This window comes from Cetorhinus maximus, chromosome 22 (genome assembly GCF_964194155.1).
Source record: "Cetorhinus maximus chromosome 22, sCetMax3.hap1.1, whole genome shotgun sequence".
In the NCBI taxonomy this organism is placed as follows: domain Eukaryota; kingdom Metazoa; phylum Chordata; class Chondrichthyes; order Lamniformes; family Cetorhinidae; genus Cetorhinus; species Cetorhinus maximus.
This window is the reverse complement of record NC_135900.1, coordinates 17814300-17838381: the sequence shown is the minus strand read 5'-3', so window position 1 is coordinate 17838381 and position 24082 is coordinate 17814300. Positions and strand designations below refer to the sequence as shown.

Sequence of the window (24082 nt, the reverse complement as noted above, 5' to 3'; positions counted from 1 at the left end):
TTTTTTGCTTTTAACATTTTCATAAAAAAGGGTTCATTTTAGCATGTCTACATCATGCAAGACCAGTTCAATCAAATGTAATAGCAAGAATGAGTTTCAAAAACTTGAAATCCAAAAGGATTTACCTTATCACTAAATGACTCATGATACAAATCAACAATTCTAAATTTCCAAATTACATTGGTATTAAATGTTATTAAGTTAGTGACATTGCCTTATCTATACGGCTATACTGATATACCTAGTGACAGTGATTGGCTGTTGGATTCAACAGCTAAAAGTATATTCAATCATCAGTGACAAATAGCCAGATAGGACAAAGCAATCAGTTATTGCATGTGTCACTGTTCTTCTTGTAGGATTCAAGATTGAAAAGGTTTGTAACTAAGAAGCTTTTTCATCTCCATTATTTTAACATATTTTGCAAGTATGGTATTCCAGTTGACCAAGAATACCACTAAGCATCCACAATAAATAAAGACCCAGGATAACTAACAAATGAACAACTGCATCTCAGCTAGAATTGAACAAAAGAATCATTGCCCAGGATCTCTGAGGAGCTGATTAATAATGATGAATGAGTTGGTGCACATTGTTACTAAAAAATGCAACTCTAGATTGGTGTAGATATGAGCGAGGGCCTAATCGCCTTCATCTCCATATCTTTAATTAACAGTGGATTATGAATGACAGAGAGGAGTTTCTCCATACACTGATAATTTGGAACATAGGAGGTGCTGAATGATAAAAACGAACAAGGACCATTTAGTTTGTCTCCTACAATCCTGGTAGTTGCATGATACAATAAGAATGGAGTTGTTACCAATCAATCTTTATCAGCTAGTCTGCAGCAGACCCTGAGGCTGTAATGAGGTCAGGAGCTGAGTGGCCCAGGCAGAACCCAAACTGAGCGTCAGTGAGCAGGTTATTGCTGAGTAAGTGCCACCTGATAGTACTGCTGACAACACCTTCCAGCACTTTGCTGGCGATGGAGAGTAGACTGATGGAGCGATAATTGGCCAGGGTTGGATTTGTCCTGCTTTTTGAGGCACGGACATACCCGGGCAATTTTCCACATTTCTGGTTGATGGCAGTGTTGTAGCTGTACTGGAACAGCTTGGCTAGGGGCGCAGCTAGTTCTGGAGACAAGTCTTCAGTGCTATTGCAAGAATGTTATCAGGGCACATAGCCTGTGAAATATCCAGTGCCTTCAGTCGTTTCTTGATATCACGTGGAGTGAATCGAATTGGCTGTAGACTGGCATCTGTGATGCTGGGGACCTCAGACGGAGGCCGAGATGAATAATCCACTCGGCACTTCTAGCTGAAGATGATTGCAAATGCTTCATTACTTCAAGGTTATGGTCATTAAGCTAATGCCCTAACATTTTGAATGGAATGTTGACGACGTTAAATGCAACAAAATTTAATTGGATTCCGATGGTTTTACATGCTTTGAACAGTTCAATCAACGCATTACCAAGATCCACAGGCTCCATCTTGCCTTAACTCATAACTTTGGACTTCAATACTTGAAGCCTAAAGCTTGTTTAATTATTTTGTCTTGACTATATATATATTTTCAAACTTTTCTTATAGAGAAAGCTACTCTTGGCATTTGAGTGTTACTGTAATATTAGTATTTGTTTTTGTGTCAGCGAGCATATGCTAAATGTTTTTATTAAATCTGGTCTAGACCTTCCCTGTTGAGACTTATGCAGTGAATGGAAAAATAATAAAAAGCCAGAAAAGGTTGTATTTATATATCACATTATCATTGCACTAAAATATCACAAACACATGCAATGAATTACTGTGAAATATTGTGCAGGCAAATGCAGTAGCCAGTCTGCACGCCAAAGATTCCACAAACACCATTGAGATACACAAGCATTAATTCTGTTTGTGTTGATGTTGGTTGGGAGAGGAATGCTGCAAAGAGCTTCTTCGAATCATGCTCTGACATTAATCATGCTTTAACATTAACTGAATCACTATAGCAGGTAGGTGGAACCCTGGTTTAATGTCTCAGTTGAAGAATGGCATCCCTGATAATTCAGCGAGCCCTCGATATTGGATCAGAGTGCTGACCAAGGTTATGTGCGAAACTCAAACAGTTAGTTAGGAAATGGAGTTTGGAACAGGGACCAAAAACAATGACTTCAGTCTTCCCCGCAACTAATTGGAGGAAATTTCTGCTCATCCAGTACTGGATGTGTTAAAATATGTTAAACCCTCCCCCCCCCTCCCCCCATTCAGATATGCAAGGACCCTGACTCTTGTTTATGAACCCCATTTTAAAACTGGTTTACAATAGCAGGACAGATGCCTCACTCAGAAATCATCAGTGACTCTGAGAGCTGTCAGCGAAAGGTGCATTTTTAAAAAAATGTTCATAGCTTTTTTTAAAGAAAAGCTTTCCAAGGAGCCGGCAGGACCAGGAATATTTCTCCTGACTCAAAGTCACCACAAATGCCCCCAGTTCCCACTTTGCAGCCGGGCGAGGAAAGCAACTTGGCACGTGCCATTTCAATACTTCAGTGGAGAAGCAGCAGCTGCCGTCAGCTCACGTGTAAAATACTAATGAGACGTAGGGACCAATTTTCAGCCCACTTCAGGCTTCTCGGTTGGAACGTGAGCTTATGAAAATTGCGCCTAGCTGAGTTTCTACCTCATTATGCAAATATGGAACTCGCTGAAACGCCGAGTGTGTTTTCAGTGGGGGCGTGGGGGGCTGGGCATGTAAAATAGAGCAGGTGGTCAGCCCGCCACCATCCCACGTTCGCCCCGATAACATGGTAGGTGGGTGGGCGCCGATGCCATATGTAAATAATTAACGGACAATTGAGCTTGTTTACAAGCCAATTGACCCCAATAATACGCTGTCCAGGCGGGAGTGGACAGGCCGTTTTTTTAAAAGAAAAGGTTTTAGACGGGTGGGGAGGAAGGGGGGAATACTATCTTCAGGGAGTGCCCTTTGGACATCTGGTGGGAAGTCTCCCTAAGTACTACCCCACCCCCACTTCTTTCCAACCCACTTGCTCGCCAAGCTGCAGTGAGGGGGCGGAAGTGCCAATTTAGTACTTTTTAATTCATGTGGGCATCGCTGGCTCGGCCAGCATTTATTGTCTGTCCCCAATTGCTCTTGTTCAGGGGGCATTTTTAAGAGTCAACCACATTGCTGTGGGTCTGGAGTCACACGTAGGCCAGACCAGGTAAGGCAGATTTCCTTCCCTAATGGACATTAGTGAACCAGATGGGCTTTTCTGACAATCGGCAAATGGTTTCGCAGTCATCATTAGACTTTTAATTGCAGATTCTTATTGGATTCGAATTCCACCATCTTCCATGATGCCACCAGACGTCACTGCCTCCCCCTGAAGTCCACCCGCAGCATATTATGGCTGCGGTGCAGGCTTGCAGGGAACGAGTCAGCTTCCAGCTGACTTCCCTTCTGGGGCGGGGGAGCCATTCACAACCCCCCCCCCTGTAATATGCAGCCCATGGAGTGTCTGAAATAGGTGGCCTTAACACATTTAGTGGGTGACTTGCTGCTCACATGAGGAAGAAAGGATATGGGGCTAGGATTGGAAGAGGTCATTAGGTAAGAGGAGGCTCATGTGAAGTATAAACATCGGCATAGAGCAGTTGGCTAGAATGTCTAATTATGTGCTGTACATTCCGTGTAAATCTCAGCTGTGGAAGCCATGTGTTACTTAATTCAGGTAGTTAATAAATATTTAAAGTGCATATTTTAGCAAGAGCATGAAGCTGAATCTATAACGTAATTTATTAATGTTAAACTGTTGGCTCTCCATTGCCTACTGTGCAACACTATCAAAATGAGCACTCTGAGGGAGGAGGGAGACTAAAACACTTTACAGATGCTTTGGGTCAGCGTGTCACTGATCTCAACAAGAACACCTCAACAGCATTCAAATGATGTAATCTCTTTACATCAACCGCACTAGAAATGCTTTGTTGTTTGTTTCGATAACAGCATTGTAAAGAACAATTTTATTTATTTTAAAAAACTAAAATACATGACATCACTGAAGAGCTGTTTCTTTTAAATTACACTGTAATGTTACTGTGAAGTGTGAAGGCCTCATGAGATGACCTGTATTAGTTTAAAAGACCAGTAGATTTCCGCGAGTAGAAATCTATTACAGCGTAACCTCTCCAGTCTGGAAATCGATTGTACAGAAACACCAGTTGTCCAGAAATTGTTTGAGCAGGCTCTTGACGTCATCAGCATCATTTTAGTACAGTATTTTGGGAGCGGAAACATAGAAGATACAGTAATTGGATAAGCGAAACAATTTTTATTACTGCTTTATAGTGTTTTATCAGTGTTTTATGCTTTAGGTAAATATTTATATCTACAGTGCTTCTCTGTTCACACATTTGTGGTTAGGCGTTGTAATAATCCTGTCGTTCCACAATCCAGATGCTGAAATCCAGAAATGACTTGGTCCCCAGCATTCTGGGCTGGAGGGGTTACAGTGTGTCTTGCTTTTTAAAATGCAACACAGAAAATTTACAACAACGTATCATTACGTCTTAGGAAAACATGTTTTTTTTTTCAAACACCTCGGAGAGTCATTTTACTTGACAGGTGGCAGAACTTCAATAATAGCCAGGAAATGCGAGGTAGCTTTCCTTGGCAGTGTCACAACTACGAGGAGGAATCCGACATGATGGATCATAGGGCTGTTTTAACTTCCTGCCAAGTGTTTCTTTTTCTGGAAGAGTTGAAACTGAAAAAAGGCTGCCCTCACACTGCAATTTTCATTTGGTGGCTGTCGTCCAAGGAAAAGGCTGTGCTTTACTGAGGCCTGGCCAAGTGATAATGGTTAGGAATCAATTGAAGCATTTTGGAATCATTGGAGCAGGAGTAGACTCTTTGGCCTGGATTTTCATGCCTCTGTCTGTATCGGAATGGAGGGGGACAAGATTTAAAAGTGGCAGTATTTCTGCTCCCATTCCCATCGTGTGGGATTTTTATGGTCCCAAGGTAAAGGTGCGGGTAGCGAGCCCACATGCAGCAATCCCACCCTTGCCTACTCCATTGCGGGTAGATATTTTAGACTCTGTGCTATTTACATGGGGTCAGGCCCATTTTATTAGGAGGCATGGTCCACAGCACCTCAGAGGAGAGGTGAACCATGCAGAAAGCCTTGTCTGGAGAGAACCTTTTTGACAGGTAAGTTCAAAAGGTATTGACAACGTCACATAATGTAATGGTGTAAGATAAATAATATATGTTTTCATAGTAATTAATGGTAGGGCTTTGCTCTTAAAAGGCAAACAGTCATTGAACTGACCAGCATTATGAAAGTGTTCAGATGCGTAAGAATACTTTATAGACTTAGGCTTTCTGCATGATAAAAATCCCACACGATAGAAATGGGGGCAGAAATACTGCCAGTTTTAAATCTTGTCCCCCTCCATTCTGATACAGACAGAGGCATGAAAATCCAGGCCAAAGAGTCTACTCCTGCTCCAATGATTCCAAAATGCTTCAATTGATTTCTACCCATTATCACTTGGCCAGGCCTCAGTAAAGCACAGCAGTGAATAAAGTACTTTTCTGCATTCAAGGGTATTGAGACTAAGATTTTAAGTTTCAATTTCCTCCTTTGATTTATCTTCTTCTTGGTGGACAGTGCCGTCATATGATTAGCATGCTGAAGTAGTGGAACAGATGGCCATTAGCTCCACTGCTCCAAAAGGTTTTAGTGTATTCAGCTCTGGAGGCTTTGTTGAGATAGCTGTGCTTTGGGATCCCATTATGAATGTTTGGCTCAGTTCCAAACCCCACTAATTAATTCAATTCAGCAGGGGTTGTTGATACAGTGTCAAGAGGATTGTGATCTTTGTTTTGATTGATGGTTTTATGAGCAGTTAATAGGATTAAAGCATTTTGAAAAGGTTTTTGAATGGCTGTTTGTTTATTTTGACAGTTTCCTGAGCAAAGACTTCCTAATGTCAATATAGGGCTTATGCATTCTGTCCATAGTGAATATTGGGAGAGTGGGCATGGGGGGCTATTAAAGGGGCATGGGGATATGGAGGAGGCGGTGTGGGGATATGAGGGGACATCTCTATTCTTTGTCTCCTACCTCCCAACCAACATTAAATCACATGGTTACATCTAATTGTATACACTCTATTGCTAATTACCTCTTCGGCAGAACCTTATCAAAAGCCTTCTGGAGGTCTATATAGTTCAGCACAGTTTGGTGTAGTTAATACATTTCTTATCTCATCAAAGTTTGACTTAATTAAAACCTTGGTTGTGACTCCCCCTTCTCCCTCTCAAATCTAAAATCAAATTCAATCGTATTATGGTTGCTATTTTCTTGCCGTCTTCATTTCTGTTCCAGCTTTGAATTATATATTCCCTCCACAATCATTATATAAACACAAATAGGCATGGCATCAAAAGCTTAACTAGAAATAGGCCAGTTGCCTCACTAATAAGTTATGATATTCAATTTAGGATATGTAATGTGCAAGTTATACTAAACTCTCTCAAACCAGGTGTTGCAATCCCTTTCTTTTTTGCAAGTTTTAACTTATTAAATTATGCACTAATTAATGAGTCATTATGCTTAAAAGCCTGAGTACATAATTCAGTCTTTCTTTGCCATGTACTGTTCAACAGGACGTTTAAAGGACTTCTCTGAAGCCTGTACTTTGGCTACTTTAGCAAGGGCCACTAAGAAAGGTGCAAGTACTCAGCAGGCCTGGCAGCATCTGTGGAGAGAGAAACTGAGCTAACGTTTGAGGTCAATGACTTTTCCCCAATTCTGATGAAAGGTCATCCACCTGAAACTTTGGGCTGGGTTTTTCTGCAAGCGTTGGGACCCTCATGTCAGGAGCATTTCCCTGTCCTAGCCCCACTTGACATCATATTGCCAATTGGTTGGATTAGGGACAGTAGGCACATTCCAAGGCAGGAACCCTGCCAATGCAAGGTGTGATCAGTGGGGGCACTGCTGAGGCCTAAGCAGCAGGAAAGCACTGGCGCTGTCTTTGGTATCAGGAGACTAACTGAGACAAGTGCCAGGCAATGACCATTTCCAACAAGAGAGAATTTAAGCATTGCCCCTTGACATTCAATGGCATTACCATCACTGAATCCCCCATTATCATATGGACATATGAATTTGGAGCAGGAGTAGGCCACTCGGCCCCTCGAGCCTGCTCCACCATTCAATGAGATCATGGCTGATTTGACTGTTACCTCAACCCCACATTCCTGCCTACCCCTGATACCTTTCAACCCCTTGTTAATCAAGAATCTATCCAACTCTGCCTTAAAAATATTCAAAGACTTTGCTTCCACCGCCTTTTGAGGAAGAGAGTTCTCATGACCCTCAGAGAAAAAATGTTTCTTCATCTCTGTCTTAAATGAGCGACCCCTTATTTTGAAACACTGACCTAGGTTCTCCCACAAGAGGAAACATCCTCTCCATATCTGCCCTGTCAAGACCACTGAGGATCTTAAAGATTTCAATCAAGTCGCCTCTTACTCTTCTAAACTCCAGTGAATACAAGCCTAAACTGTCCAACCTTTCCTCATAAGACAACCCACCCATTCCTGTATTAGTCTAGTAAACTTCCTCTAAACTGCTTCTAATGCATTTACATCTGTCCTTAAATAATGAGAGCAGTACTGTGCACAATTCTACAGATGTGGTCTCACCAGTGCCCTGTACAACTGAAGCATAACCTGCCTACTTTTGTAATAAATCCCCCTCTCAATAAATGATAACATTCTATTAGCTTTCCTAATTACTTTCTGTACCTGCATACTAGCCTTTTGTGATTCATGCACTAGGACACCCAGATCTCTCCGAATCTCAGAGCTCTGCAATCTCTAACTATTTAGATAATAAGCTTCTTTTTTAGTCTTCCTGCCAAAATGAACAATTTCACATTTGCCCACATTATACTCCACTTGCCAGACCTTTGCCCATTCATTTAACCTATCTATGTCCCTTTGTAGCCTCCTTATGTCCTCTTCGCAATTTACTTTCCTACCTATCTTTGTGTCATCAGCAAATTTAGCCACCATTCCTTCTGTCCCTTCATCCAAGTCATTTATATAAATTGTAAAAAGTTGACACCCCAGCACTGATTCCTGTGGTACACCATTCGTCACATCCTGCCAACCAGGAAAAAAACCATTTATGTCAACTCTCTGCTTCCTGTTAGCTAGCCAATCTTCTACCTATGCCAATATGTTACCCCTTACACCATGGTCCTTTTTTATGTAATAACCTTTCATGTGGCACCTTATCAAATGCCTTTTGAAAATCTAAGTATGGTATATGCACCAGCTCCCCTCTATACACAACATATGTTACTTCTTCTAAAGGTCTCTAATAAATTGGTTAAAAGTGATTTTCCCTTCACAAAACCATGTTGACTCTGCCTGATTACCCTGATTTTTTCTAATTGCCCTGCTATAATATCTTTAATAATAGCTTCTAACATTTTCCCTATGACAGATGTTAGGCTAACTGGCCTTTAGTTTCCTGCTTTCTGTCTCCCTCCCCTTTTGAAAAAATGAGTATGCATTCACTATATTCCAATCTAATGGAATCTTCCTCAAATCTAGGGAATTTGGAAAATTAAAACCAATGCATCAACTATCTCAATAGCCACTTCTTTCAAGACCTTAGGGTGAAGTCCATCCAGACCTGGAGATTTGTCAGCCCACAGCCCAATTTGATAAATACCACTTCCCTGGTGATTGGGATTTTCCTGAGTCCCTCCTTTCCTTCCATTTCCTGATTTACAGCTATTTCCTGATTTACAGCTATTTCTGGGATGTTACTTGTGTCTTCTGTAATGAAGACGGAAGCAAAATACCTGTTTAATTCAACTGCCATCTCCATTATCAATTCCCTAGACGCATTTTGTATAGGACCAACGCTCACTTTATTAACTCTTTTCTTATTTAAATATCTATAGAAACTCTTACTCTCCATTTTTATATTAGTAGCTAGCTTTCTCTCGTACTCTAATTTTTCCATCCTTATTAACCGCTTTGTCATTCTTTGCTGTTCTTTATATTCTTTCCAATCTTCTGACCTGCCACCCGTCATTGCATAATTATATGCTTTTTCTTTAAGTTTGATCCTGTCTTTAACTTTTTTAGTTAACCACGGATGGTGGGCCCTCCCCTTGGAATTTTTCTTTCTCATTGGAATGTATCTATTCTGTGTATTCTGAAATATCCCTTTAAATGTCTGCCACTGAACCTCTATTGAGTGATCCCTTAACCCCATTTGCCAGTTCACTTTCATGCCCTAATAATTAACCTTATTTAAGTTTAAAATACTTTTCTTGGATGCACTCATCTCTCCCTCAAAATGAATGTAAAATTAAATCATTTGATCGCTGCTACCTAGGGGTGCCTTCACTATGAGGTTATCAATTAATCCTATCTTGTTGCTCAATACCTGGTCTAGTTTAGCCTGCTCTCTAGTTGGCTCCAGCATGTGCTGTTCAAAGAAACTATCCCAAAGATACTCATTGAACTCTTCATCTGCGCTAACCTTGCCCATCTGATTTTTCCAATCTATATGTAGATTAAAGTTCCCCATGACTATTGTTGTACCTTTCTGACCATCTTCCATTATCTCTTCTTTTATGCTCTATCCTACCGTGTAGTTACAATTAGGGGGCCTGTACACAACTCCCACAAGTGACTTCTTGCCTTTACCATTTCTTACCTCAACCCAAACCTCTTCTACATCCTGGTTTCTTGAACTTAGGTCATCCCTCTCTAATGTGCTAATACTATCATTAATTAACAAAGCCATCCCTCTATCTTTCCCCACTTCCTGCCCTTCCTAAATGTCACATACCCTTCAATGTTCAGGTGCCAATCTATGTCACCCTATAGCCAATCTCTGTAATGTGATTGTGCTTATTTATTTCTATTTGCGCTATCAGTCCATCTGTTTTGTTTCAAATGCTATGTGCCTTTAGATACAGAGCCTTTAGTTTTGTCCTTTTAATATTTTTGTAGTATCTAGCCTTAGCTACTGATTTACTCTTAGATTTGTACTCTCTGTCTCTTCCTGTCACATCTATTTATCATTTCTCATTTTAATATCTTTCTCTCTTGCTTCGCCTCTACTCTTTGGTTTACCACACCTTCCCAAATTTGACCCTTTCCCCCACTATTCCTGGGGGTTACCATTGCCCAGAAACTGAACTGGACTCGCTATATGAATACTGTGGCTACAAGAGCAAATTGGAGGCTAGGAACCCTGTGACGAGCAACTCACCTCCTGACTCCCCAAAGCCTGTCAACCATCTACAAGGCACAAGTCAGGACTGTGATGGAATACTGTCCACTTGCCTGGCACCCCATCCACAAACATTGACTCCTTCCACCTGCGATGTACAGTGGCAGTTGTGTGTATCATCTACAAGATGCACTGCAGGAATTCACCAAGGCTCCTAAGATACACCTTCCAAACCCACGACCTCTACCATCCAAAAAGGCGAGGGTAGCAGACATATGGGAACACCACTAACTGGAAGTTCCCCTCCAAGCCACTCACCATCCTGATTTGGAAATATATCGCCGTTCCTTCACTGTCACTGGGTCAAAATCCTGGAGCTCCCTCCCTAATAGCACTGTGGATGTACCTACACCAGTGGTTCAAGAAGGCGGCTCACCAGCACCTTCTCAAGGGCAATGCCAGCAATGCCCACATCCCATAAATGAATAGAAAAAAATTAGGCCCATGGTGAACAAAGTCACCTGTCTCCAGGAATTCCACAATCAATGGCAAGGCTGTGAGATGGGAAAACAGCGGCCTTGCCATTTTCTTCATCTGTAATGCAGCCTCCACCTCCCTTGTGTAGCCGCCTCCTTTAATTGATGGGATGCAGATGCAGTAGGGGGACTGTGCGACACCAGCAAAAATCATTGCGCTACTCCAATTAGCACCGTCAAGCGGCTCCTTAATTGGGTTGATTGCATTCCCATCGCTGCCAAACAGGAAATAGTCATCTCTGTGAAGCCGCCTCCAGAAAATCACAACACACCATACTTTAGCACAAAATCTTTGACCCATTTGCCTTCAAAGGCATCTCCAGTTCTCTGAGAAAATTTTCCCATTAACTCTGTTTCTCCCTCCCCAGGTGCCAGCCAAACCGACTGAGTGTTTCCAGCATTTCCTGAATTCATTTCAGATTTCCAGCATCCGCAGTATTTTGCATTTTCAAGAGAGATGTGAGATTTCACTCCTGATAGCTGCCTGTGGGGGAAGAACCTAAATTCATTTCAGTGTGTTTTCTTCGACAGGATCCAGATCAGGAACTCACCGTGTACGGAGTCATGGGCTTGAATCCATGGCCTGAATTTTTCCCGCGTCGGGCGGGCTCGGCGGGAGCGGGCGGGGTCAGTCCTGGTGCCGACCGCTGCCCGCCATCGGTTCCACACCGCCATTTTACGCGGGCAGGCCACTTAAGGCCCACCCAGCGTAATATGCGAGCGGCACTACCTGTGCGGGCGGGGGGAGGAGGGAGAGTCGGGCCCAGCGATCTTTCACGCATACGCACAAAAGAGCGATTAAATCTCCCTGAGGCACGGAGCTGCCTCAAGAAGATTGAAGTGCTTTTGAATAAAATAAATAAATATACTAAAAATTTAATGAAACATGTCCCCTCATGTGACTGTGTGAGATGAGATGGGACATGCTTTTATTTTTCAGAAAGAACTTTTTATTTAATTTGTAAAAGCTTTAGGAGACCTCATCCCGCTTGTGGACGAGGTTTCCTAAAAAACATAAAGGCCGCTTGGCCTTTTTGCCTGCCCGCCAAACGTAAGGTTGGCCGGGCAGCATTAACTTGAAATCAATTGCCTAGCTAATGGCCTTAATAGGCCTTTCAGTTATCAGCGCGCATGCCGAATGAAATATCGCGAGGGTGCACGATGACGTTGGGACGCACACCCGACATCATCACGCGTCATTTTACGCTCCGGCATGTCGGGCCCGCCCCCGCACACCGAATGTAAAATCCCGGCCCATGTCTTTGCTGTTTCTTGATTGAAGTATTGTTTCAGCACTACAGCCTTTACCATATCGTCCTAATTAATCAAACGTACATCTCTAGAACCAATGAGTGAGCGTAGCTGTGAATGAACTGAACTTAAACAATCGAAACTGATTGGAATTTGCTTAAAAATCCTCTAAAGATTTACCCACTTTGAATTATTGTCAATGTAGGTGCATTTTCAAAAAGTTTTTTTAAAAAGCTGTGCCAAGCTGTGCATCTATCACGTGTAATGCCAGCTTTGCATACGTAGTACAACAATGGGAAGATTATATGATCAATATTGGATACTGATAATTAATGATAGGTTCAGGCATATGTATACAGATTGATAGGATGACTCTGACTTCGCAAAGGGTGACTGGTGTCATGCCTGCTCTGCACTAGGGTTTATTCGCAAGTCAGTAGCAATCGGCAGCTGTTTTTCTCTTATCTAGGCCACATGCACAGCATTGCTTTTCATGAAATATTAGGGAGAGGTGATGGCTTAGTGGTATTGTCACTGGACCAGGAACCCAAGGTAATTCTCTGGTGGACCTGGATTTCAATCCCACCATGACAGATGGTGAAATTTGAATTCAATAAAAACCTGGAATTGAAAATCTAATGATGATTATTGTAAAAGCCCATTTGATTCATTAATGTACTTTAGGGAAGGAAATCTTCTGCCCTACATTTGACTCCAGACCCACAGCAATGTGGTTGACTCTTAAAAGCACCCTCTGAAATGGCCAAGCAAGACACCACCACCTTCTCATGGGCAATAAATGCTGGCCCAGCCAACAAAGCCCACACCCCATTTAATCTCCAATGTTAATGTTGTTTTTACTGCAGAGGACAGCAGCTAGTTGTGTGCTGACAGGCCTCACAAGCACTGCAGCTTTCTGCTGCTTACTACGTACAGTGGAATCTAATGTATTTTTTGCTCACTGTGCAAAGTAGATTACTGTACCTTTTCAAGCGACCTTTGTACCAGCGTTTATTCAGTCCCTGCCAGTCATTTAATGCCTCATGGGATTATTTCACTTCTGTGTAAATCCAATATTCCATCCCAAGTGTGAGCTAATAATTATTAGTGAGCTGTGTGTTGAGTTCCGCAATGAAATTTAAAGAACAGTATTAAATCCCCTCAGGAGTTATGCTTCCACACAATTAATAAGATATCTTATTCATGACTCTGAATTCCAGGTAGTCTTCACTCATATAATTGACTATCACAACCCACTTGTGCCTGAAACCTTTTTGAACCTTGGTTCTTCTATATTCTTGAAATAACTGCTCTACCTTGCCGGAGCTTGTGGGAAATGCTTAATTTTAATATTTTTATTTGCATAACTTTATTTTTCTTCATTATCAGGGTCACCACCATAAACACACACACACATGCACAACACACGCACACACACAGACACACACACACAGACAGACAGACACACACACAGACAGACATACACACACACAGACAGATATACACACACACAGACACACCCCTTGTCAATCTGGGTGGGCATTTTAGGGTGACTTTTCAACTTCATTGGCCCAGAATTCTTTGTCCATATCTTAACGAAGGTACAGCAAGTAATTGGGAAGGCAAATGGTATGTCAGGCTTTATTGAAAGGGGGCAGCAGTATCAAAATAAGAAATTCTTGCTGCAATTATATAGGCTTTGCTTAGACCACACCTGGAGTACTAGGTATAGTTTTGAACTCCTCACCTGAGGAAGGGTATACTTGTTTTAGAGGGGATGCAACAAAGGTTCACTAGATTGATTCCTGTGATGAGAGGACTGTGCTAGGAGAAGAGATTGACTAGAATGGGCCTATACTCTCTGGAGTTTAAAGGAATGAGAGGTGATCTCATTGAAATCTACAGAATTGTTAGAGGGCTTGACAGGGTTAGATGCTGAGAGGCTATTTCCTCTGGCTAGAGAGTCTAGAATTGGGGGTCATATCTTCAATAACAAGAATTGACTATTTAGGACTGAGATGTGGAGAAATCTCCTCACCTCAGTGTTGGGAACCTTTGGATGTCACTACTCCAGAGGATTATGGATGATCAGTTGATTAATATATTGAAGAATGAGACTGATAAATCTTTGGGCATTAAGGTTATCAGGGAATATTGAGATGGAGCAGGAAAGTGGAGCTGATGTAAATGTTCAGCCATGATCATATTGTATGATAGATCAGGCTTGAGGGACAATATGGCCAACTCCTGCTCATGTTCCTGAAGCTCTTACAGATGGATAATTGTAGAACAATTGAATCTAACACCCAACTGATCTTGTAACATGCACAAAAATGTATACCATTGTTTATTCTCTGAATCCTACAACCACAACAACTTGTATTTATATAGTATAAAAGCAAAATACTGCGGATGCTAGAAATCTGAAACAAAAACAGAAAATGCTGGAGAAACTCAGCAGGTCTGACAGCATCTGTGGAGAGAAAAGCAGAGTTAACGTTTCGAGTCCATATGACTCTACTTCAGTGCTACAGAGAAGTAAAAATGTGATGAAATGTATATTGTTTAAGGGGGGGTTGAGCAGGTGAAGCTGGATAGAAGGCCAGCCATAGGTGGAGGCAAAGGAGAGATGTCATGAACAAAAAGACAAAGGGGTGTTAATGATAGTGATACTGGCTAGAGGAGGTGCTGATGGTGGCATTAAGGATAGAAAGCAGAATGTGATAATAGCAGGACAAGGGTAAGCACTCTGGAAAGGACAACATGAACGAGTGACAGATGGCCCTTGTGGGGGTGGGGTGGGGAGAGGGGACGGTGGTGCACAAAAATATCAAAAATAGGGGAAAAGGTGGGGATAAAACAATGAATAAAAATGAAAATAAAAATAAAAATAAGTGGATAAAAAATTAAAAAATAAAAATTAATATTGAAAAAGTGGATAAGAAAGGGGTGAGGATGGGGGAGAGTGTTTATGGTCTGAAGTTGTTGAACTCAGTGTTATATTTATATAGTGCCTTTCCTTTAATATAATAAAGTTCCAAATTGCTTTAGAAAAGTATAATCATTCAGTAATTAACACTGAGCCAAGAAAGGGGGGGATATTAGGGTAGATGACCTAGTGCTTGATTAAAGAGAAAAGTTCTAAGGAGTGTTTTAAAGGAGGAGAGAGGGGTGAAGAAGCTCAGGGATGGAATGCCAGAGCTTAAGGCCTGGATGGTTGAAGGTATAGCTGCTAAGGGTGGATCAAAGGGAGTGGAGGATCCCAAAAGGCCAGAGTTGAAGGAACACCATGTTCTTGGGCGGCTGCAGAGCTGGAAAAGGTCGCGAGATGGGGAGGAGCAAAACTATGGAGGGATTAAGGATGAGAATTTTGAAATCTAAGCATGGCTGGACCAGGAGCCAATGTCAGTTTGCAAACACAGGAAGTACTACATAATTCAGATGGCGGCTGCACTGCCCAAGTTAATTCAATCTCATCCTTCTTTCTTTCTCCTTCTGGCCGATGCCTCACCTCCCTTCCACAGCTTCCCCAGTGGTTTGGTAAAGAACAAAGCCTTGGAAGTGTAACCTACTGCTCCATAGCACAGTACACCAATATGGCAAAGTAAACTATCCTTAAAGCATATGTGTACTCTCTGAACTATAGAAATGAAATTCATAACTCCACAGTGAAGCAGAACATCACTAAATTATTTATTATCAATCTGCCAGTCTCAAATTCCCAATATTAAAAAAAAACAATGTAGCAAATATTGCAAGTAGAACATGTGGTGGCTGTTGTTTAAATTGATTTATTGTCAACATGAGGCTGACAGTTACTCACTTGCAACTTGTCCATTTCGAGTTTACGATTGACTCACTTGTGGAAACATAAATCCGATCACATGAATTTCCAAGAAATCTCTTCCAATTATTGTTTTACCCTTATCTTGCCAATAGTATATGTTTTATCGTGAAATCAGAGTCCCAACAAATTTATGTTGCAGTATCGCAATACTACACAACGTCATAATGTGCTGCCCCTACGGATATTCAACTTCCCACTCGGACATAAAATTGGCATTGTGGATTATCCACCTCTTATTGATACTTTAATTTTTAATTTGCATTGATTTGTATGGAGGTATAAGTTGGGCCTTTTCCATGATGGGAAGCTGATCTCCAGCACCAGTTTTATCTTGCAACAGTAGGTTTAACATTTATCCTGATACATGTAGCATGAAAACATCCACCATTAAGTGATAGCTTAAAAATATATCTGTGTGTAAATGTTATACATAAATGGTACATAAATCTCTTTACGAGCACTTCTACTGTAGCATAAATGCCTTTTCAGGATAATAAAAATTTGTAACTCTCTTCACCAAAAGTCTGTAGATTTTGGGACAATCGGAGCTTTCAAGATTAAGATTGATAGAATTTTGTTAGGTATGGGCATCAAGGGATATGGAACAAAGGGAGCAAACTGCAGCAAAATCAGCCATGATTTAACTGAAGGCAGACAGGCTGGAGGGGCTGAATGGCTGACTCCTGCCCCTATGTTTCTTTCCCATAATTAGTAAAGATGAACATTGGCACGTGAAATAAGAAGCTCTGCTACTAAATGCGTACACACTAACCTTCACAGTAGGCTTCGTCATCACGGAGAGGCGTAAAGCCAGTTTTGCACTTGCAGATTGCACCAGCTTCCAAGTTCCTACATTCAGAATTCTCAATGCATTTGGGACCCTCAGCGCAAAAGTCATTGTCTGTGGTGGGAAAGAATGATTGGAGTGCTTTTAGTAAGAAAGCCTTCCTTGTACTCTAATAGGAGTGGCATGCAATGTTCCTCGGCTTTGGTACAGTACAGATCTACTTAGAAGGTCCGAGGTCTTACCCTGCCCTCAAAGAAAGACAGCTTCATTCAATCTGGCACTTGTACCTATGGGCGGAATTTTACAGCCCCGACACAGCAGGGACGGTACCGGAAAACACGACGAGTCATTCAAAAGTCCATTGGCTTCGGCGGGACTGGAAAAATCCTGCTGGCGAGAGGGGCCGTAAAATTGCGCCTATGATGCTGTTTGGTGGGTCCGCTATGAAGAACCCATTGCCCATGCCCCATCAACCCATCAATTCCCATTGATCTAAAATCATGCACCAAGGAGGCAAACCTGAAAATCACTAAAAGCAAATAAAAATACATTGGGTCACATCCAGAGGTAAAGACTACTATAATTTTCATGACTTCATTCAAGTCGGCTCCAATGTTTTATTCGCCTGTTCATAGGACTATTTATTTATTGTAAGTTATTTAATTTTCCACGGAAGCTCTTTTGAGTGAAACCAGTTTACAGGCGGACCCTGTCAATGGTTGACAATGACAAATGGAGCTCAGAATAGAACAGCGATTGGTATGCCATCTGTCACTGTCAATGGAATATTTCAGTAAATGAGGAGAGGCTAGACCTTAAGACAGCGTTTTCAGAGAATGGTGGGTGGAATGGTGATTTACTGCAGAAATACTTTTCCATCCAAGTCCCCTCATTGATATCATTAATATCCACTACCAAACATTTCCATTGTGCAGAATTAATGGGTTAGACATTTCATGGGAATTCACACCATTAGAATGATGCATTAACATCACTCCCCATTATAAATGCATAAATACCATGTCCAGGTATTTGCTGATCAGAAGAGGGATGACATGAGTTCTGATCCTCCACAAATTGTTGGATGATTTGTGACAGTCCGCCATTAGCCAAAAGCAGTTTTTTCTTGCTGTGAGACTCCCCATTGAACTTAATATGATTGTGAAACATCTGGCCCATTATTTGTTGTTTTATGCATATTAAGTAGCTGGACCCAGTCCCCAGTGTGACTTTTTCTGGAACGAGAGCTGTACTTCTATTAGTGTTCCCACTGTTGCCAAAGTCTTTCATTCCTTGGTTGAAAAACCAGTCATGTAATTTCCTCTCAGACCTTTTTGCGTGGCGCTCTTTAGCCCACTGGTTATTGGCAAGAGAAGGCCAGATCAATTTGGTCTTTGACAATCCCTTCCTCGATCCCCATTCTACACAAATCTCTGGCTGATTCTGGTTAGAAAAGGTACTCTCACCAAGAGGAGACCTATAGGCATGACATGTGACCTGCTGCTTCATATCACAGTACACTGAAGCATGGTGATTTTGCAAATGGATACCTGACTTTCTATTATTTTGTCATGCACAAAGAACAGTGATCATTAGTCCTCAGAAACATTGTACCACACAGTATCTGAGCAGATAATAATTACGCTCTGGCATCTCAAAGAAAATAAATGCTCATTTTATTCAAAGCAGTTGTTCAGATTTGCCAGAGTTTAGGTGGAACATTTAACCAGGAAGGTTTGATCAACCAAGTCCTAAAATGGAACAATCTGGATTTCACATGTGGTACAGTGATCCTGAGTCAGGGCTTGACTTCAATAAAGACCCTTAAGCTCTGCGTTGGTTACCTCTGCAAACTTTACAGCAACTGTTCGTCAGGGAGATTTGGCTTGATCGTGAGCAAGGCAGCGAAGGGCAGCTTGGATATAGAACACGTTGCATCGATTTGTCCTGTCAAGTGATGCAGATGTTAAGTAAACCCATTTTAAGGAGCATAACTTTGTCACTTTAGAGCTTTAATTGTCTAAAAGAATCATTACTCTTTAAGGTAGGCTTAAGCATTGCTCAAAAAGAAACATGTCTAAGCTTTTCTCTTCACATTAGGTATAAATTGTTGTTTTCCCCTTATATTGGTATTCTTGTGAACGTCCTGCTAAGTGCAAGACGAAAAGCTTTGACATGTCTCTTTTTGCAGCAATACTCAAGTTCTGTGCTACCAAAAGCAGACTTATTTGTTATTGCTTTGAACAGAATCGTTTCATTATTTTTATTACGAAATATGACCATTTTATGTTTGCATCTTCAGGATTTTACATCTACTGTTTACAATTGTATATTTTAACAGATATTTAGCTTATGAGCATTTAATCCTCAGGAGGACTGTGGTAAAATTTGCCACACAAAAATAACCACTGTTTAACTCTTACTCATAAAATATTTGGAATTTTTCTTCCCTTAATTCTCACTTGCATTCGGAAGTTGCAGAGTGTCAGTTGTGCACCTGTTATATTTATTTTTGGAAGTCGAGCAGGGAAAAAAAATCAGCGCTCAAGAACTGAAAATGTTTCCATGTCATTTTGACAACATTAGACCTTGTGCCATTCTCGTGCCTTCTCTGAGCAGACTGCCAATTAGTGTCAGGATGTCCGAAAAGTTGGGTAAGACTCTCTTCTAAACTTGCAACATAGGAAGAGATTTATTGTGTTCTTCACCCCCTATTCACTGCACTCTGTAGTTTTGTGGTTTGTCATAGAGGAAAGGAAGATAATAAGCTAAGTAAAAACGATGCAGGGATACTTCCAAAGTTTTATTCACAGTAAAGCTGGCATAGCTATCGCACAATACCATGCACTTATGAGGTTTCGGAGATTATTAAATATATATTTCAATTTAGAAAACAGAACATTATTTTCACAGCGCAACATTTATAGGAAAAGCTCAGTTCTCCCTAAACCGTCAGCTTCTCCTCTAGGCAAACCTCTTCAGGTAGCTAGACCGTGCAGCACAATTATAGAAATGAGCGTCAATACTTCATAACTCAAAAGTGAACCATTTAAGGAGGTGCCACAGATGCAGGAGTGGAAGTCTAATGCCAGCAAATAGCATTTGCTACCTGTCTTTTTTTTTTGTTTGAGCAGTCAGTTTATCTGGAATACAGGCACATCCCTTGTGGGACAGCGGGAATTTTTAGAATCAGGAGAATTTCTCATTTCTAATCTAATCTTTTAAAACTTTCTGGGCAGTGGGAGGATAGGAAAGATTTAAAATTGACACAACTTGGTTTAAGTTCCAATGTAATTTGTAACTCAGCTTTGCACACAGATGAAGGGCAAGAGGAACTTCAATAACCACTGTTGCAGTGCAGGAACCTTGCTTCAATCAGACCATTATTATTAAAAAAGAGAGAGAATTAGCAACCAGAGTTATGAATCCAATACATTTTGAACAATTCAAAGAACATCTGGCTGTTAACAAACACCGAAGGTCTGCAGAAATTGTGCAAGTAATGCATCTGTCAGCAAGTGAGCCCTTGGATTTAACTAACTGAGGCTTAAGGCATTGAAATCCATGAACTCAGTCCTCATTTACACTGCTGATTATGTTTTTCGGGCTGCGGTTTGTGACTGGTAAAATGACCGACAATAACACAAGCTCCATCAGTTGCATTTCCCTCCCCTATCCCCGTCCATCTTTGGCTTGGTTATATTGACAACACTAAACCAGAGGGAAAAAAAATCAAGCGTTTCAGTCTTGAATGGAGTCCAGTGACCTCTACCAATAAGGAGGGCAAGAGCAGCAGATCACAGCAAACCATCAAGATCAAGGCTCCTTCCGATTCTGACTTGGACATTTATAACTGATCCCTCATTGTCAAAATCCTGGAACTGTCTGCTTAACACTGTCACTAGTATTAACTGCAGTAGTTCATGGAAAAGGCCCACATCAATTTTTCAGGACAAAAGGAATGAGCAATAAAAGCAGCCATGTCACCCACATCCTGAAAACCAACTAAATAAAACTAATAATTTGCAAATAAGAACAAAGTGAGTACTTGCATTTACACATCAAAGTTTACATTTAGAATGAAGTAGCTTTGAATGACATTTAAACAATTCCTACCTTACACTCCAAGAGGTAACACTCTCCTGATGCTTTCCATTCTGTCATTCTCTGCCCGTTATAGTAAATTTTGTTGCCAAGGACACATACAGCTGATAACAGAAAACACATAATTTCAGTTTTTATATCTGTTCAGCAAAGCAGCCAATCTTTCTAAGCAAGAGAGTTGGAAAAATAAAGAACATTAATTAGGTTCCATCTGATGGACAATCATTCAGCAATACACAGTTATATCCCTAATGGGAAGGCGTCTGTTAGACATTTTCCTGTCTCTCCTAAAGGTGCGGACTCACTCTAGGGTACAGCTATCCACCTGTACTGTGTCCCAGAGGCTAACCTTGTGTCTGAGCGGAATGGCGTTAGCTTTACGAAAAGAATAATATGAAACTTTACCATAAATAATAACACTGAAAGCAAAAGGTATTGGGATAAAGACTTAAATGCCACAAAAATGACAATAATCGAATTCTGAAACTCCCCAATTGGTGTTTAGTCCTGGCGAGGGGCTGGACACTTTGGACATTAAGCCATTAGCAGTAGAGCATGATCGAAGGGACATTTCTTGTGATAATCCAAATTTCATTGCAGGGTCCTACATATTGTGCCAATGTGAATTTATCAATATCCTTCTCCAGTCGTTCTGTAATCATCCTGAGTGAAACTGCTTTGATACCACTAGGTTTTGGTTTGTGCTTTGAGCTGTAATGGGGTTGAAAGGCCCAGAATCCTTTCCCTACCAACAACTACTTCTTGAATTCTCTGTCCAAAGGTAAGTCCTGAATCCACCCCGTGCTGTTGGCACCAGCTGTCCAGCCGACTGGGCTAAGAAGTCAGAGTTGCTGTGGAAACATGCACTTTTACAGATATGTTATAACCTGGGGCTATAGGTAGAGGCTCCAATTTCTTTCCATCACATGGCTGACCAGGAATCTCTCCTGCGCTTACTGCCTGCCACTGGCTGATGTTGGAAGGATTTACAAATTGATCCTCAACCGTTTGGCTGTGTTATGGACCCACCTTCCTTGACCATCAAGTCCTGGAGGTGGGCTTGAAACAGGAGATTCTGGCTCGGTCGCAGGGATGCTACCCACTCCACCACAAGACCACATCCCTACCAACTACATCTAATTTAATCCTTAAAACTTTTGTGCCATTTTGGGAGGCACATATCCCTGTGCTAACCCCACCACATTGACATTGTTAAATCAGTCTCCTTTATCCTGATAGTAAATTCAAAGATCCACATATTCATCTCTCGTTACCTGAAATATAGAAACCCTAAATATAAAAGTGTCTCCTAAAGGGTCTAAGTGAAAGAATTTCAACCCGTCCATCCAGGCTGGATTTAAAGTCAGGTGTCAAATGTGAAACAACGCTCTGCTAAATCAATGCATCACGCAGTCCCTCAGTGCTTTATGTTAAATAACAAAGTGGTACATAGGTCCTACATCAAGGTGGGGCTGGAGTTTCCCTCCTGGGATGGGTAACAGGAATCGGGACTGTTTCTGTGACCTGAACGCACCCCAAGGTGATTCCGCCACTGACCTGGGATTTTCATGGAGGCACCTCGTTAATTGGCATGGAGACAGGTTCCCTGTCCGACTAAGGGCCGTGATGGTGCTCTGGATGCTGGAGGGGCCAATCAGAGACCTTGCAACTTGAGAGGAGGAGCAGGCTGTAATGGATGGTAAGGAATGGAGATTGTGCTTCAACATGGAGAGTCTCTCTTTCCAACTTATTTGAAAAACAGCAGCCACCACTGTGGGTAGGTGGGTGGGAGGGAGAGGCAGTATCCCTCTATATTGTGGCCTGTGGCTGGCAGGCTGGCTAGACCTCTAGGCTTGCCTGGAATGCGGCACCCCACACCTCCCCCACCATCTCCCCACCTCCCAGCCCGCTGCTGGGTGCCTGCCTCAACGAAGTGACCCAGGTTGATGCAGGAACCTGGGAAATTCCAGCCTTTAAGGGCCTAATTAGGACCAATTAACAAGCCTATTTGGCTACCTGCTGCCTTTGGAAAAATGGCTGGTGCCAGGAATGGCGTCAAGGGGCAGGTACACAGTGGGGAGAGGAGGGGAAAGGAAAGCAATACATTCAAAGGTTTGAAAGATTGAAATGAATGGACCTTGTGGGGTCAGAGTGGAAGGAGCTTGACACTTTATTTGACTTGTGCCACAAAACAAAATGGGTGTGCTTGATTCTGTAACGAGTTGCTCAAAGTGAGCACAAAAAGCGACTGACGCATTTAAAATATCTAATGCACTAGATTGATTTCTGAAATCCGGTGTATTCTCAATCAGGGAGTGAGGAAACAGCAGTTCAAATACTGGATCCATGCCACACACACACTGCGCCCATACAGAAATCAATCTCCCTAAAACCTTAGATTTAACATCTCAGTTACAGGATGTTGTAACTTAAGAGATACAGCCAGCTGCCACCTGGGTTGCTATCTGACATTAATGGCAAGTCCATTCTACAAATAGCCTTCCATGTACTTTTTTTCAGAGTACTGGTATTAGAGATTTGTGATAAAGGAGGACAGTACAGCAGTCTATTGCAAACTAGTGTTTCCCTCCTTTGTTGATGGGATAAGGCCAGGCGAGGTTCTCAGGTGCAACACAGAGGGTTGGATTTTATGGTATCCGGTGGGGTCAGGGAGGCGGAACAGGAAGTGGTCTGCTTGCTCCCGCCCCCACCTCCACCCCTGCCGCTCCAGCACAGCTAATCCAGCGTAGCTGGCCATGAGTGGCCGCCCAGCAGAAAAGCCGGCCATTCAGTGCTGGGAAGGAGGGCTCCGTGTCCAAACAGGCATGTAGGGCGGGACATTCAGCGGGAGCAGGGTTAGGCCATGAAGTGGAAGTCGGCCATGGCCGCCCATTTAAAAGCATCGGGTTGGTGGCAGCTTCGTGAGAATTCCACATTTGGTGACTGTGCTCTTCAAAGATGACAGCATTCAAATCGGATGCTGAAGCTGTGGAGTAGCAGCAGGGGGCAGAGTAATTTTTTTTCATTCTGTGGACTGTTGTTCCAGCAATGGCTCAGACGGGGCCCTTGCCAGGGAGGAAATACCATCTGAGCACACCTGTCCCATTCGCCTTCTGAATAATAAGTTTTCAGAGAAAGTTATATTCTACCCTTTAACACTGTTTGTCTCTCCACAGAGGCTGAAAGACCACCTGGCTATTTCCAGCACTGTCTGCTTCAAATCCTCACCATCCCTTGCTGCTGCCAGGCCAAATGGTGGGTTTAGACCAAGGATAGCCCCATGA

General features: G+C 42.0%; 1 protein-coding gene across 1 annotated transcript in view; it reads right to left on the bottom strand.

The window, feature by feature from the left end:
- LOC144696347 (protein kinase C-binding protein NELL2-like) overlaps positions 1 to 24082 on the bottom strand; it is a 303704-nt gene that overhangs the window by 186433 nt on the left and 93189 nt on the right. The window contains exons 10-12 of the mRNA XM_078567565.1: positions 20811 to 20902; positions 18539 to 18641; positions 16680 to 16808 (exon numbers count right to left, since the gene is read on the bottom strand). Of these exons, the coding sequence (XP_078423691.1) occupies positions 16680 to 16808; positions 18539 to 18641; positions 20811 to 20902 (324 nt within the window). The remainder of the gene's footprint in view (positions 1 to 16679; positions 16809 to 18538; positions 18642 to 20810; positions 20903 to 24082) is intronic.